Source organism: Melanotaenia boesemani, chromosome 10 (assembly GCF_017639745.1).
Source record: "Melanotaenia boesemani isolate fMelBoe1 chromosome 10, fMelBoe1.pri, whole genome shotgun sequence".
Classification (NCBI taxonomy): Eukaryota; Metazoa; Chordata; class Actinopteri; order Atheriniformes; family Melanotaeniidae; genus Melanotaenia; species Melanotaenia boesemani.
The window spans coordinates 831,572-849,309 of NC_055691.1; the positions used below are offsets into that span (position 1 = coordinate 831,572).

Below are 17,738 nucleotides of genomic sequence, written 5' to 3' on the forward strand. Positions count from 1 at the left end.
ATTTCTGTGACAGATGCAGGTTTCAATGTCAGAAGTGAGTTTAAAACACATCCAGACTCATGAGTGTGAATCAGTTTCATTCTGACCTACATACAAGACATAACGTCTGTTTAAAGCAGCGGTGGTGGATTTAACATGCAGGCAGCAGCAACAAAGCGCCTCACACGTTCATCGATGTTAAATGTTTTGTAACTACGTTGAATTGTGCCCAGCATCTGTGAGGGAACACAACGCCACATTACCTCTGCTTCACATTGATGTAATTTAAATCAGTCGCACCACAAAATGCTTCTAAAGCTTTGCTTATATACCTGTAGTGTTACATGTATGCTAATAATTCAGTTGATGTGATTAATTGCGATTAGTCGCATTGTTACGAGCAAAATGTCTCTTTCCCTTTAAAAGAAGGCCTACTGCTATATAAAGAAGATACAATAAATGTAGGTTTACTAACACGACATCAGGGGTCTCCACCTCTAAATACGTGGCTAAAATATATTTTTAAATCTTTCTTTCTGGTCATTAGGTTGGAAACCAGGGAATTTTTTTTCCTTTACATAATTTTCCACAAATATCTACATCCCTTAGAAGAAAGTCTGTTTATCCTCTTTTTTTTATAAGGGTTTGTGGTTTTCTTAATTTTAAAAAAATGGAAATAAAAATGTGGTTCTTCAAAAATAACAAACATCCTATGGTGGCTCTTCATTAAAATATATATTAAGTTTCCTTTTTGAAAAGTCTGGTAACATCTGCGTCTCTAAAGTAGTTTTATTTAGCTGGCTGAGGGAAAATGGCTCTTTGGATTGGAAAGGCTGCAGACCCCTGCACTAAACACATAAACAGGTTTAGCAGCAATTTTCAGATAAAATATTTCTTCATATATAAAATCACATATTTATGAGAAAGAAGGATGAAATGTTCAGGATTTACTAACTAAAAGGTAAAAAGTCAGCAGGATGGATTTAAAGCTGTGAAGCTGCTTCCTTCTAAACACAGAAGGAACAATATGTGATGAATATCAGCATCAGGTGAACAGACAGAAAACAGGATGAGAATCTCACAGCTTCTAGATGGTGAGGAGAGAGAAATATTCACAATATGCACAATAACTTCCATCCATGCACCTTCACTGCTTCATTATCCACATTTCTGGATATAAATTCTCTAAACTTTCATTCTTAGCTTGACTGTTTAGCTTCACCTCTGCACCTGCAGCCTCCGCTACCGGGAGTTAAGGGTTAACATCTCGTTTCCGGGTGTAGCGTCAGGTCTGTAGATGTAACTATAAACATGTGTGGTATCCACAGAAAGTCCAGAATCTCAGCTACCAGCTCAGCAAAACCATTTCTATCACCAACAAACACAGTTAAGACAACAAATAATTTAAAGAGCAGCTACACAAAGTCTGAAAAATATGTAAACACAGATGATGTCTCTCCGTGTCCACCCCACGGCATGAACACGAACAAACGGCTCCTCTACTGAAAGCTCACATCTCACAGATTCCACAGCTGGAAGTTTCATCTCGCTATGACCAAGATTCACCGAACCAGAGGCAGAAGAAGACCCGATTTATGCTGCACGTGTGTAAAAGTCAGAAAACATGTCTTACCTTTGCTGTCTTGCATAAATTAAAAGAGCATTTATTAAAAAAAAATAAATAAAAAAATAAATAAATAAAAAGTTTCTTGTTGTCTTTTGGGAGCAGTTTCCCTCCAGAAATCATGATGTTCTACCATCTGCAGGTTTAGACAAAGAGAAACGTCGGTTCTTCTTCTTCTTTCTTAAGTTCTAGACATAAACCGTCTTTTTATTTTAATAAACCGCTCTCTCCTGATCACATCAGACGCACCGCTGCAGCAGGGAAGAGAAACGTGGACGCCATGTTTCTGTCATCAAAGCCAGCGGCCAGCAGAAAAAAAAAACCTTAACACATGATTAAAAAATTAACTGCGTTAATAAAGCGTTATGTGAAGTGTTTTACGTAACACAGACTTGATGCTGGGTTAACTGTGTTGGGGATCATAATGTTTTGTTTCTCGAGTTGATTAATAAACAGATGGATAATAAAAGGTTAAAGAATCCATCAGGAGCTGAGCCTAGAAGAAAAAGTAAAGAAAGGAAGAAAAGGTCTGCATATAAGTCATCTCTGTGAGTATTATGTGTAAAATGAAACAGCCTAAAGGGAATTTGTGTGTTAGCCTCTTGCTACTTTGCTGCTATTACACAGAACAGCTGTAGTCTTTCTGAAATCAAACTATTTTAATGCAAGGCCTCATGTCACTGATTCCCTGAACGTTGGTGTCTGAAACATAAGAGGCGCTCACAAATCAGTCCAGATATTTGGACAAATGTACATTGCGTGCTCAGTAAAAGGTATTTTTCAAATTTAACTGTGGATCTTCAGCAAGTTAAAGCAGCAGATTTTCTCAACGGCTATTTCTGCATCCGTCTTGCATCCTGTGTCTGAGCTCTCCAGCCGGTAAAAGTCAGTCCGATGTTGACTCTTATCTCTTGCTCTGTCACTTTCTTTCTTTTCCACTTTTCCTAACTCCTAAATTTCTTAACTATACTGATTTAGTTTGTGGTAGTTTTCAGCCTCACAAACCTTCAAATCTCTCCAATGAAGTCATGAAAAATTTAATCTCAACTACTAGGCACACAAGAGGAAACTGGAATCAATCAAGTCTCTATTGTACAACTATACGTCCCGCTGGCTATGAACGACCCTGAATCATTTGCTCGCATTTTTAACTGTCTTTCCGACATAAAGGTCTGGATGTCCCAAAAATTTTTACAACTCAATGAATCAAAAACAGAAATAATTCTAATCGGTCCATCTCAAGTCACTCAAAATCTCTCTTCTCTTGGTAGTTTATCCAATCTGGTAAAATCATCTGCCCGTAACCTGGGGGTTATTTTAGATTTGCAATTTGATTTTAGCCCTCAGGTTACAAAGGTTGTCCAATCTTGTTTTTATCAAATTCGTAATATAGCCAAAATCAAACATTTTATTTCCCAGTCTGACCTGGAAAAGGTGATACACGCACTAGTTTCCACCCGGTTGGACTATTGTAATGCACTATACGCAGGTATAGGTCTGAAGTTGCTCAGTCGTCTCCAGCTGGTCCAAAACTCTGCAGCAAGACTTTTAACAGGCACTAAAAAACATGAACACATCACCCTTATCTTAGCTTCCCTACCCTGGTTACCGGTCAACTTTAGAATTGATTTTAAAATCTTATTAATTACTTTTAAAGCCCTCCATGGTGTAGCCCCCACCTATATTTGTGACATGCTCTCCCCCTATGTCCTGGGTCGGTGCCTGCGCTCCTCAGGTCAGAGCCTCCTGACTGTGCCCCCCTCCCGTCTCCTCACTAGAGGAGACCGGGCCTTCTCAGTTAGAGCTCCTAAACTTTGGAACTCTCTGCCTGAGGAGCTCAGGGCAGCCAACACTGTTAGCACTTTTAAAGCTAAATTAAAAACTTACTTTTATAGAATGGCTCTCTTATTGTGAATTTGTTTTTATTAATTTTATTGTCTCTTTTGAATTCATGTTTTATTGTTTTACCTTTCTATATGTCTTCTTAAATGCTGTGAAGCACTTTGTAACTTTGTTTCGAAAAGTGCTATACAAATAAAGTTATTATTATTATTATTATTATTATTCAAAAGTTTCTACAGTGGAAAAATACTTTCTTATGGTGCCAAAGCAAAAACTAATGGTTTCACATGCATATTTCTATCCTAGTTTGAAGTTAAGAAACCATGTTATTTATATTATTGTGAAAGGAAATGTCTGGACTTAATCTCTATCATTTGTGTGATTTTACTTTCACCTATCGCTCATTTCATGTGTCTCAGTGTTTTTCAGTCCAGGTCCTCAGGACCCACTGCCCTGCGTGTCTAAGGCCAGGTTCACAATGCAGGGCATGATGCTCAATACGGATTTTTTTGTGAAATCCAATTTTTTTGAGAGTCTGTTCACATTTCCAATTAAATGCGACTTGTATGTGATCTCCTGTATGAACCTTAGGCGTACCAAAAGTGTCCCGCATGCATAGAAGACACAACGACGTGACAGCGAGCGAGCGTGCAACGTGTTTGTGGTAACAGCGGAGCGTAAGTTGCAATTTTAAAGTTACTGTCCAACCATAGCCAACACATTTTCATTGGCATCGTTTTAAGTAGATTACGAAAAAGGAGAGCCAGATTTTTAGCCATGGCATTTTGTGGAGCAGTTCCAGCAACGTCTGTACAGAGAAACGTGGGTACGGAGTCGCAGCCAGGAGTGGTGGGAGTGTGATGTGATCCTTTACATATAAGAGCTTATAAACAACGTCGTGTATGACGTGTAGGTTGGATTAATGTGACCTGGCCGTTCAGACTGAAGTCGCATGGCTAAAGATCAGATACGTATTGGATTTAGGACCACATATCCAGGTGGCCTGGGTCACATTTGAAAAAATCGGATCTGTGTCGTTCAGACCGCCATGAAAAGATAAAAAAAATGGACTTGGGTCACTTTAGCCTGCAGTGTGAACGTAGCCCTAGACGCGTTCCTACTCATCAAGTTCTTTGCAGCCTGTTAATGAGCCATTCATTTAATTCAGGGTGTTAAAGTAGGGCAGGGCAGACGGCCTGGACTGAGAAACACTGATGAAATGTTGAGAAGCACTGATGCTGCATACAACTTTGGGATCATAAAAGTGTCAGTTTTGTGCATTACACTCCCTCCAGGTTGACACGCATTGCATGTAGTAAACTTTGTAATTCATCTTTGCAGAACAGAAGTACACACTTCACTGCCACCTACTGGCCTTCTGAAGAAATTACAATAAATGAAGAGGATCCACTTTAACACTGATTTTCACTTCAACAAAAGTTGTTTCAGCTGAAATTATATTAATTTCTTTGGGTTTTTGATTGTTGGCCAAATTATTGCAATTTCACCATCTAAGAATTAAGAGAAAAAATAGATGTAGCACTGGTGAGTAAAAACTCTTGTGCATTAGATGTTTCTGTGAAATCCATTTAAAATAATCTTGCTTAAATAAAGAAATATACTACGGGTGATGAGTTTCATCAGCAAAGGACCCCACCTGTAGTGCTGGCAAACACCTCGCTCTGTGCGCCCCCCTCGGAGATGATGGCAGCGGCGGCGCCGTCTCCGGTCGGAGTTCGGTCAAAGGTCAGGGTGCCGGAGGTGAACTGTCCTGCCGGGGACACGGTGACTGTTCGAAGGAGAGTGGATGGGTGAGCTTTGTTTGAACAGTCAGGCGCTTAAAGGTTTAATGGTCACATGATGATCTTATCAGACTTTTTTTTTTTAACTTGTCCTGTCCAGCATCATAGCAGCAAAATGATAATCTGGTTGCTGTATCATGCTGAACAAATTTGCTCTGCCAAGGGGAGGCCTATGGGTAAGGCTCCTCTTGATAATGTGATTAATTTATTTATTTATTTACTTTGAATCACGGAATCTATGTAATCTTGCTGGACCTGACTGGAGGGGACAGAAAAAGATGGAAAATAGCGAAAAGAGCAAAAGGGAAAGAAGAAAGGAGACAAAAAGATCACAGACAGAAGGAAACGACCCTTCAATCCACACCATCACCAGACAACAAGCTGTTACACCTGTACATGAACACACCAGAAAATTTCCTACAACTTTTACAAAAGCAGAAACACACACACAGAAAAAACAGGGCTGCTAGTCATTAAGAGTTTTTAAATAATAACCAAATCAAAAAGACAAAACAGCGACCAGATACTAACTCACAGGAAAAATACAAAAAATAAAAAAATTAATAATTATCGCTTAGTATTAAAACCCACTAGACAACTCAGGGACTGTGTCAGCATGCAGAGGATGAGAAACAAGGAGTGATCAGTGATGAAGAGTGGTGAGTGAGATCATGCAAATGCGACCACGCCTCCACGGAGGACAGAGGCAGACCAGGGCCAGAGACCCGGGCCCCCAGCAGCAGACCCGGAGCACCAACCCAAGCTACCCCACCACAAAGACGACTCCAGCCCCAGACTTTTTTAAACTGTTCATTTTCAGATATTTAAAAAACCCAAACTGGCACATTGTGTGAGAACGTTAATACACACTCTCAACACTTAGTTGTAGGTAGATAGATAGAATTATGTTACTGATCCCCGTAGGGAAACTGTTTTGTCTGAGGCATCAGGACAGCACAGTGTAAGTATAAAGGGCAAAAACAGAAAAGTTCAGGAAGCATTTTAAACCAGGGCAGAGTTATATATTCTAACAGCTGTCGGGATGAAAGACCTCCAGAAGTGCCTGGTCCTGCTTTACAAGCTATACAACAACATGACGTCATAACAGCATGATGTCTTCCCTGAGTTAAAATGAAGAACACGACAGAAAGAACATCCTTTCTTCTTGGCAAAGAAATCCACCATGTATTTAAACATGGCACCGTTACCCCTTCGTTCACAGTGCCAAGTCCTACAGGAATTAAACTTTGGAGGGTCTCAGCTTGAAACTGTTTCAAGCTTCGGTTGTGTGACACACAGACTGCACCCTTCCTCCAATCACAGATGAGAATGAGGTCATGTGACATACATGTGGTCCCCGGAGCCAGTGTGATGTTCTTGGGGGAAGGAAGTTCCTTTTTGGCAGGGATAACAAGGGGTTCATTTTCCTTCTTCCTTCTTTTGTACGGCACGAAGAGGCGGACCGGGCCGGTCTGGAAAACACAGCATCCAACAGCCACACATGAATTCATATGAACGGAAATAAGTACGGTTAGAAATGTCAGCTTTTCTTTTGCTGATACAGTGCCTTAATAAATACATTTTTCTGCTAAATTCTGCTAATTTTCGGCCAACTGAAGGCATCCTGTTTGCTTTGCCAGTCCTTGAGATGTGTCTAAAACTTGAGAGTAATTAGTCTGTGCAGAACTAAACTGACAGAATATAGTTATACAAGGTATATTTCTAAACTTCAACATTATACAATAGAGGAGACTTCTGATGAAAAATATAACCACATAAAATGATTTGCCTCCTTCTCCAATGAGTAAAGTTTAATAAAACATTTACGGCCAGGAGAGTGGGATGATTTATGAGGGGAGACATTATTCAGAATTAATTAGTCATTCACACATTAAACTGAAACCTCTCACATATCATACCGAAATCATTCACATATTATAGTAAAACCTCCCATACACTATACTGAAATTTTCTCTCATACACTATACTGAAATTTTCTCTCATACACTATACTGAAATTTTCTCTCATACACTATACTGAAATTTTCTCTCATACACTATACTGAAATTTTCTCTCATACACTATACTGAAATTTTCTCTCATACACTATACTGAAATTTTCTCTCATACACTATACTGAAATGCAGCTCCTTGTCTCATCCTTGACTCAGTGTTTGATAAAGTTCTCAACCCTATGTTACTGTTATTTGTCAGTGTTTAAGTCAGTGTTGAAGCACCCTGCTTATGTAACAGAGATAGTAACTGTGCTGTGAATAATATAAGGAAAACTAAATTGCAGCTTAAAGAAATTATAGATAAAAAAACACAGTTTTTAGTGCAAAGACTTCGCTTGGAGAACTTTGAACATAGTAACAAATCTGGAAAGTTTTTAGCAAATCAACTAAAAACAAACAAGGAGAAAACAACAATCTCCTCTGTTAAAGATCAAGACGGAAACATCAGCCATGACCCAGACAAGATAAATGACACGTTTAGAAGCTTCTATAAAACATTATATGAATCACAGATTAATCCAACAGACGAACAAATTGAACAATTTTTAAACAACATTAATCTACCAAAACTAAAAAATGAAAATAAAATAAATTTAGATGCACCTATTACTGTAGATGAACTCCACGAAGCTCTCCAACATATGCCCAACAATAAAGCCCCGGGTCCAGATGGTTACTCAGCAGAATTTTACAAGGAATTCTGGACAACGCTAGCTCCTACATTTTATAATATGTTGTTAGAAATACAGGAAAAACAAAAAATACCGCAAAATATGAACTTAGCTAATATAACACTATTGCTAAAACCAGGCAAAGACCCCACACTTCCATCCAGTTACCGTCCCATATCTTTAATAAATGTAGACCTGAAAATAATTAGTAAAGCTCTTGCCAGAAGGATAGAAAAAATAACCCCTCTTATAATACATCCGGACCAGACAGGTTTTATAAAAGGTCGACATTCATCTACTAACACGCGTAGACTAATTAACCTCATTGATTACTCTACTTTACATAATCTAGAATCCACAATCATTTCTCTAGATGCAGAAAAAGCCTTCGACAGGGTAAACTGGAAGTTTCTATTTGCAACACTAGACAAATTTGGGTTTGGACCTTCTTTCATAGAGTGGATTAAAATATTATATAATAACCCAAATGCATGTGTGAAAACCAACGATCAAACTTCTCCAAGCTTCCGCTTACAGAGAGGCACCAGACAGGGCTGCCCACTCTCTCCCTCACTTTTTGCCATTTTTATAGAGCCGTTAGCAGCTGCTATTAGACAAAATACAGAAATTAAAGGAATCCAGGGCAAAAATATAGAACATAAAATAAGTCTTTATGCAGATGATGTATTACTCTTCCTTCAGAACTCACAAACATCACTCTCTGAGACAATCACAGTTATTAATAAGTTCTCATCAATATCTGATTATTCTATTAACTGGTCTAAGACTACAGCCATGTCCATCAACTGTGACCTACAAAACATCCCTAATATCAAAATACAGACAGGAAACATTAGATATTTAGGTATAAATATTTCCCCCAGATTATCAGATTTAACAAAATTAAACTATGTTCAGCTACTAAAAACAATAGAAGATGATCTCTTACGGTGGAGGCGCTTACCCATCTCAATAATGGGGAGAGTTGCCACCATTAAGATGATGATCCTACCTAAAGTTAATTATTTATTTTCAATGATAACCACTAAACCCTCCACCAGTTGGTTTAAATCTCTGGACTCTTTCATATCCAAGTTTCTTTGGAAAAACAAGCCGTCACGTATCAGTCTTAAAACCTTACAGCAGACTAAAGATAGAGGAGGACTGGACCTACCAAACTTTAATAACTACTTTATAGCTAACAGGCTGCAGTACATCTCCAAGTGGCTCAAACCCAGTTATCTGGATGAGCCGTGGCTAGATGTGGAGCAGGCTTTGTGTGAGGACTTAGTCATCTCTGACCTGCCGTTCATCAGCTCAACCATTAAACCATATAAGTGCTTTAAAAGCCTTAACATCCGTTTTTCCTTAATGGCTTGGTGGGAATTCTGTAAGATAACCAGATCTTCCCTCTTTCCATGTAGACTTACACCCATCTGGAACAACCCTGACATCCTGCAGAACAAAAAGATGATAAACTTCACTCAATGGAAGACTAAAGGAATACAACAGTTAGGACAGATAATAGAAAATGGAAACTTTGTATCTTTCAACACAATAATCTCACAGTATGGAATCAACAGCAATAAATTCTTAGAGTACCACCAACTAAAATCAATTATATGTAAGAAGTATACCCCTGTACAGTTAGACTTGCAGCTTCCTGTCAGAATAGCAGAATTCCTGAATCATAATACTCCAAAATTATTATCAAAAATATATAGATTACTTGCAAAGCTAGAAGACAGGATATCTCTCCCAACTTCAAAATGGGAAGATGATTTATCTAATAACTTTGATCAGAAAAGATGGTCACAAATATGTTTAAACACGTTTAAAATGACTCAGAATTCAAATATACAACTAATACAATTCAAAATTCTCCATAGAACTCATTATACAGGACACAGGATGTTCAGGATGGGCCTTTCACCATCAGATATCTGCCCACACTGCTCTGAGAACACCTCTGATAGCTACATCCATGCGCTGTGGTCCTGCACACCTGTCCAAAGGTTCTGGATTAAGGTGTGTGAAGATCTCTCAAAATGGTTTAAAACTAGTTTTCCTGCAAACCCCACACTTTGCCTACTGGGCGACCTGGGTGACACCAACATAGGAATACACTCCATAAACTTGGTCCTCGCAGTCTTATGCATCGCAAAGAAAACAATTCTTGTGAACTGGAAAGATAAGAATAATTTGTCTATCCAGCAGTTTAGAAATCTCCTGTTAGATCACATCAGCATTGAGACAATGTCTGCCTCCTCCAGGAACCAGTCAGATGACTTTCATTCCCTCTGGTCCCCTGTGACTGGCTACATCACTTAATGTAGGTGGAGGATTGCGGCTTCGCTGGGATGGGGGCGGATGTGGGTGGGGGGTCCCTGGTGGCTTCAGGTCTCCGGTTGTCTCCTGGGTGGGGATCTCGGCCGCTCCGCTGCTGAGTCGGCTGGGGGTTCCGGTCTGGGCGGGCGGCATTGGGTGGGCCCCGGGGTGGGGCTGCCTCGTGGCGGTGGGGGGTGGCTGCCGGGGTGCCTGGGTCGGTGTCCGTCGGCCCCTGGCCGGGTGGCCGGTCGGGCCCGGGGTGGGCCGGGTGGGGGCCCCGGGCTCCGGGGCGTCGGGTCTCCCCCCGCTCCTGGGGGTGGGGGGTCTGCCGCTGCTGGGGGGGGCTGGGCCCGTCCGGATGTGCCGTGCCGGGGGTTGGTCCGTGCCCTGGTGCTTGGTCGCAGCCCCGGAACCTGGGTGGGGGTGTGTTTGTGTGTGTGTCTGTTGGTATGCTGGTGTGTGGGTGGGTGTAGAGGGACGTGTGTGCCGTATGTGTGTGTGGGTGTGTATGAAGGTCTGGGTGTGTGCGTGTATGTGTGTGTGTGAGTAGTGTGCGGGTGTGTGTGTGGAGGTCTATGTGGGATGTGGGTGTGTGTGAAGGTATGTATATATGAGTGTGTGCACGTGGAGGTCGAGGTGTGTGTGGAGGAGTGAAGGAGTGGGTGGAGGCATGAGTATGTATGGAGGTGCTTGTGTGTATATGCAGGTATGTATGTGAGTGTGTGTGTAGTGGTGTATGTGTATGGAGGGGTATGAGAGTGTGTGTGTATGTGGGCACCGGTGTGTGTGTTTATAGGTATGTGCGTGACGTGTGTGTGTGGAGGTATGTGCACGTATTGAGGTGTTGGTATATAGAGGTGTGTGAGAGTGTGTGTGAGTGGCTGGGGAGGGGAGAAAAAAAAAAAAAAAAAAAAAAAAAAATAAGGAGTGTGTGCGTTTGCAGGGGGTTAGGACGTGTCCTCTGGGGGGCGCCCTGGCTGGGTGTTGGGGGCGGGGGCCTGGGGTTCCCTTCCTTCGCCTTGCCCCCCTCCCACTCAGAAAGAGGAAAGTGGCCCCTTGGGCTGGTGGCTGGCCCCTGGGGGGGTTCGTGGCGTGCCTGGGTTGGGGTGCCTGCTCTGGGCCTGTGACGCCCTTCGGGGCCGGCGGGGGACGGGGGCGCCCTAAGCCACTGGCGGGTCGTCTTCCAGGGGGGAGGCTTACCCCCCTCTGGACCTACATCTCCTGACCCCTCCCCTCCCCACTCTTCACTACATACACAGGTAGGGCCGTGGGGGGTGTGCTTGTTGCGCTGGGCGGGGCAGGGGGGTCATCATAGTGGCCCCGTTGCTTCGCCGAGCGGCAGCATGCCTCCCAGCTTTTAATTCCACTTAGTCACTGAGCACAAATAACATTTGCAACATACAAACACGTTTTGGGGGGTGGAACATGCGAGGTCAGGTGGGTGGGACTGCTCAGGTGGCCCCACCCCCTCCTCAATGCAGTTACTGCCCCCCAATTTTAACCCTCTTTTTTTTAATTGCAAACAGCACATAATATATTCCCTCACTAGTGGGGGAGGGAGGGGCGATGGGGTCTTCAAGCGCCCCTGTCTCCATGGATGGCCCAGGGGCGGGGCGGGCCGGGTGGCCTGTCGCGTTGGCCCGGGGCGTGGGCGGGCTGTCCCGGGGGGTTTGGCTGCTGGCCCTGGGGGGAAGGTGCTGTTTTGGGGGTGGGGAGTGGGGGACTGGGGGGGGTGGGGGCCTGGCTCGTGTCTCCTCGCCTCCTGGCTGGGGCTGTCCCCCCGCGGCGTGGGGTGGCGGGAGGATGGTGGTGGGGGGGTGGTGTTTGTGTGTGTGTGTGTATGTGGGGGGGGTGTGTGGGTGGGAGAGTGGTGTGTGTGTGGGGGGATGGGTGGTGGAGGGATGGTGTGTGTGTGTGGGAGGGTGGGGTGTGTGGAGGTGGATGTGTGGTGTGTGGGAGGGGGGGTGGTGTGGGTGTGGGAGGATGAATGGTGGAGGGATGATGTATGTGGGGGAGGATGGGGTATGTGTGGGAGAATGTATGGTGCAGGGATGGGGAGTGTGTGGGAGGATGGATGGTGGAAGAATGGTGTGTGTGCAGGAGGATGGATGGTGTATGGGAGGGAGGATGGTGTGTGTGTGGGGGAGTGGTGTATGTTTGGGAGAGTGGGTGATGGAGGGGTGGTGTGTGTGTGTGTGTGGGAGGATGGGGTACGTGAAGGTGGATGTTTGGTGTAGGAGAGGGAGGACGGTGTATGTGTAGGAGAATGATGTATGTGTGGGAGGATGGGTAGTGGAAGGATGGTGTGTGTGTGTGTGTGTGGGAGGTGTGAAGGTGGAGGATGGTGTATGTGTGGGAGGATGAGTGGTGGAGGGATGATGTGTGTGTGGGAGGATGGGGTAGGTGTGGGAGAGTGTATGGTGGAAGGATGGTGAGTGTGTGGGAGGATGGATGGTGGAAGGATGGTGTGTGTGTGGAAGGATGGATGGTGGAAGGATGGTGTGTGTGTGTGGGAGGACAGAGTATGTAAGGGTTGGATGGTGTATGTGTGGGAGGATGAATAGAGGAGTGGAAGGAGAGTGTGTGTGTTTGTGTGTGCTGGTCTGGGGGGGGGGGGGGCAGGACTGGTTCTCGGGGTGTGCGGCTGGGCGCTGGGGTGTGGGGCTGGCCTCTGGCGGTGGCCGTCTGGGCGGGCCGGGTCCCCCCGGGTGGCGTGCTGGCCCTTGGCCTGTGGGGGTGGGGGGTGTCCCTGCGCTCCTGGGCCCGGGCCCTCTGCCCCGTCTGTCCCGGGCGGCCGGTGCCCGGGGGGGTCGGGGACTGCTGGCCTCGGCCTGCCGGGGCCGGTGCCCTGTGTCCGCGGGGCGGCTCCTGCTGGGGTCTCCTGCTGCTGCCTTCCTGGGCGGGCGAGTGGTCGTCTCTGTGGACCGGTCGGGATCTGTAGCCTACGGGGGGCTGGTGGCCTGGGTCTCGGGACCGCTGGCCTGACTCTGGCCTCTGTTCAGGTGAGGTGGCATCTGCATGATCACTCTGCATGGTCACTCCTTCCTGAACGTCTCCACACAGTCTTTGCGTCGCCGTGTGGCCGAGTTCTCCAGCATATCCACACAGGTTTCTCTGCGCGTGTTCTTGAATACAGCAGTTTCACTTATATCTATTATCATATTTTTTTTTTTTTTTTTTATTATTTCTGTTCTTATTATTATTATTATTACTCTTACTCTTATTATTATTACTACTACTATTATTATTATTACTATTATTGTGATTATTATTATTGTTACTATTATCAACTAGTTGTGTAATGACCTACTGGCCAGGATGATCTTAGCTATATATGTTGTAAGTAGTATGGATTACATGGTTTTCTGTATAATGTTTTAAGTCCCCACCCGCACTCCCCACACCCTTTCTGTCCCTCTCTCTCCCCTCCCTCTTCTCTCTACTTTCTTTTCTATCTCTCTCTCTCTCTGTCCCCTCCGGTCGAGTCCAGCATTAAGAGTCTGATTTAATAAAGTTTTTCATGTCATCAAGAGGGACTTTATACATGTAGTATAAATCCCTGCTTGATAGAGTAAAATTGCCCAGCACCAGACAGCAGCCAGACAATCATTCTGTTTGCAACGATGCTGGACAAGACAGGTTAAAAAAAGAAGAAAAAAAAAAAAAAAAAAAAAAAAAGTAACTGTGTTGTTGTATTTATAACGTTATATTAAAATTTGTGGCCGGGACACAGACATTTTCAACTAGTCATCTTGTTTGCAGAAAGCGTAGCAGGTGTAGATTCTGTTCAATGGCAGTGCGATTGTTTAATTCTATTGATGTGGTCATGAGTTTATGATGACCAAGTGAAGCAGCTGGCTTCTTCAATACTATACTGGCCTCAGCAGATACTATTAGAAGGGTTAGGTCTAACACGACAGCAACCAGATAACTGACAGTAGCAAGTCTGAATGAGGACACGCTAACTAGCCACCTAGCATAACTCGGCCATTAAGATATGCAGTGCTGTCGAAGGAAGACCTGGACGGCACTGGACAACATCCTCTTCATCTGCGTTTGGAGTATTCTCCAGGATATGACTCAGTGCTGTCCAGGTCTTCGTTTTACAGCACTGTATATCCCAATGTCCGAGTTATGCTAGGTGGCTAGTTAGCATGTCCTCATTGAGACTTACTACTGTCGGTTGTCCGGCTGATGTCGCGTTAACCCTTAATAGTCTCTGCTGAGGCCAGAATAGTATTGGAGATGCCAGCTGCTTCACTGAGATTACTTCCAGGCTACTGAACAGATATTAATAAAGCATAAGTCTTCACAAATCATCTGACACGTTGTTCTCCGACTTCTTCTTCTTCAGTTTGTTTTGAAAATGCGCTCCTGTTTTTTTTTACTATGTGACTCCCGTTTCAACTGAAATAACTTCCTTTTCAAGTGAAATCTGCTCTAACACACTAGTAGAATTCCTTTCATACACACTAGTAGAATTCCTTTCATACACACTAGTGAAATTCCCTCTCACACACACTAGTAGAATTTCTTTCATACACACTAGTGAAATTCCCTCTCACACACACTAGTAGAATTCCTTTCATACACACTAGTGAAATTCCCTCTCACACACACTAGTAGAATTTCTTTCATACACACTAGTGAAATTCCCTCTCACACACACTAGTAGAATTCCTTTCATACACACTAGTGAAATTCCCTCTCACACACACTAGTAGAATTCCTTTCATACATACTAGTGAAATTCCCTCTCACACACACTAGTAGAATTCCTTTCATACACACTAGTGAAATTCCCTCTCACACACACTAGTAGAATTCCTTTCATACACACTAGTGAAATTCCCTCTCACACACACTAGTAGAATTCCTTTCATACACACTAGTGAAATTCCCTCTCACACACACTAGTAGAATTCCTTTCATACATACTAGTGAAATTCCCTCTCACACACACTAGTAGAATTCCTTTCATACATACTAGTGAAATTCCCTCTCACACACACTAGTAGAATTCCTTTCATACACACTAGTGAAATTCTCTCTCACACACACTAGTAGAATTCCTTTCATACATACTAGTGCAGGGGTAGCCAACGTCGGTCCTCGAGGGCACCAATCCGGCAGGTTTTCCAGATTTCCATGCTCCAACACACCTGACTTAAACTAACAAGTCATTGTGGAGATCCTTATAGGCTGTTGGATCCATTTAATTTGAGTCAGGTGTGCTGGAGCAGGGAAATCTGGAAAACCTGCCGGATTGGTGCCCTCGAGGACCGACGTTGGCTACCCCTGTACTAGTGAAATTCCCTCTCACACACACTAGTAGAATTCCTTTCATACATACTAGTGAAATTCCCTCTCACACACACTAGTAGAATTCCTTTCATACATACTAGTGAAATTCCCTCACACACACACTAGTAGAATTCCTTTCATACACACTAGTGAAATTCCCTCACACACACACTAGTAGAATTCCTTTCATACACACTAGTGAAATTCCCTCACACACACAGTAGTAGAATTCCTTTCATACACACTAGTGAAATTCCCTCTCACACACACTAGTAGAATTCCTTTCATACACACTAGTGAAATTCCCTCTCACACACACTAGTAGAATTCCTTTCATACGCACTAGTGAAATTCCCTCTCACACACACTAGTAGAATTCCTTTCATACATACTAGTGAAATTCCCTCTCACACACACTAGTAGAATTCCTTTCATACATACTAGTGAAATTCCCTCTCACACACACTAGTAGAATTCCTTTCATACACACTAGTGAAATTCCCTCTCACACACACTAGTAGAATTCCTTTCATACACACTAGTGAAATTCCCTCTCACACACACTAGTAGAATTTCTTTCATACACACTAGTGAAATTCCCTCTCACACACACTAGTAGAATTTCTTTCATACACACTAGTGAAATTCCCTCTCACACACACTAGTAGAATTCCTTTCATACGCACTAGTGAAATTCCCTCTCACACACACTAGTAGAATTTCTTTCATACGCACTAGTGAAATTCCCTCTCACACACACTAGTAGAATTCCTTTCATACATACTAGTGAAATTCCCTCTCACACACACTAGTAGAATTCCTTTCATACATACTAGTGAAATTCCCTCTCACACACACTAGTAGAATTCCTTTCATACACACTAGTGAAATTCCCTCTCACACACACTAGTAGAATTTCTTTCATACACACTAGTGAAATTCCCTCTCACACACACTAGTAGAATTCCTTTCATACACACTAGTGAAATTCCCTCTCACACACACTAGTAGAATTCCTTTCATACATACTAGTGAAATTCCCTCTCACACACACTAGTAGAATTCCTTTCATACACACTAGTGAAATTCCCTCTCACACACACTAGTAGAATTTCTTTCATACACACTAGTGAAATTCCCTCTCACACACACTAGTAGAATTCCTTTCATACACACTAGTGAAATTCCCTCTCACACACACTAGTAGAATTCCTTTCATACATACTAGTGAAATTCCCTCTCACACACACTAGTAGAATTCCTTTCATACATACTAGTGAAATTCCCTCTCACACACACTAGTAGAATTCCTTTCATACACACTAGTGAAATTCTCTCTCACACACACTAGTAGAATTCCTTTCATACATACTAGTGCAGGGGTAGCCAACGTCGGTCCTCGAGGGCACCAATCCGGCAGGTTTTCCAGATTTCCATGCTCCAACACACCTGACTTAAACTAACAAGTCATTGTGGAGATCCTTATAGGCTGTTGGATCCATTTAATTTGAGTCAGGTGTGCTGGAGCAGGGAAATCTGGAAAACCTGCCGGATTGGTGCCCTCGAGGACCGACGTTGGCTACCCCTGTACTAGTGAAATTCCCTCTCACACACACTAGTAGAATTCCTTTCATACATACTAGTGAAATTCCCTCTCACACACACTAGTAGAATTCCTTTCATACATACTAGTGAAATTCCCTCTCACACACACTAGTAGAATTCCTTTCATACATACTAGTGAAATTCCCTCTCACACACACTAGTAGAATTCCTTTCATACACACTAGTGAAATTCTCTCTCACACACACTAGTAGAATTCCTTTCATACGCACTAGTGAAATTCCCTCACACACACACTAGTAGAATTCCTTTCATACATACTAGTGAAATTCCCTCTCACACACACTAGTAGAATTCCTTTCATACGCACTAGTGAAATTCCCTCACACACACACTAGTAGAATTCCTTTCATACACACTAGTGAAATTCCCTCACACACACACTAGTAGAATTCCTTTCATACACACTAGTGAAATTCCCTCACACACACACTAGTAGAATTCCTTTCATACACACTAGTGAAATTCCCTCTCACACACACTAGTAGAATTCCTTTCATACATTCATACATACTAGTGAAATTTAACTGTTTAATCTTATTTTTTTT

At 43.1% G+C, this 17,738-nt stretch overlaps 1 protein-coding gene across 2 annotated transcripts in view; it reads right to left on the minus strand.

Annotated features, from left to right (window-relative positions):
* The window catches only part of deaf1 (DEAF1 transcription factor), a 36,355-nt gene that overhangs the window by 4,178 nt on the left and 14,439 nt on the right, over positions 1 to 17,738 (minus strand). For both annotated transcript variants that reach the window (XM_041998238.1, XM_041998237.1), the window contains exons 8-9: positions 6,596 to 6,719; positions 5,103 to 5,234 (exon numbers count right to left, since the gene is read on the minus strand). In XM_041998238.1, the coding sequence (XP_041854172.1) occupies positions 5,103 to 5,234; positions 6,596 to 6,719 (256 nt within the window). The remainder of the gene's footprint in view (positions 1 to 5,102; positions 5,235 to 6,595; positions 6,720 to 17,738) is intronic.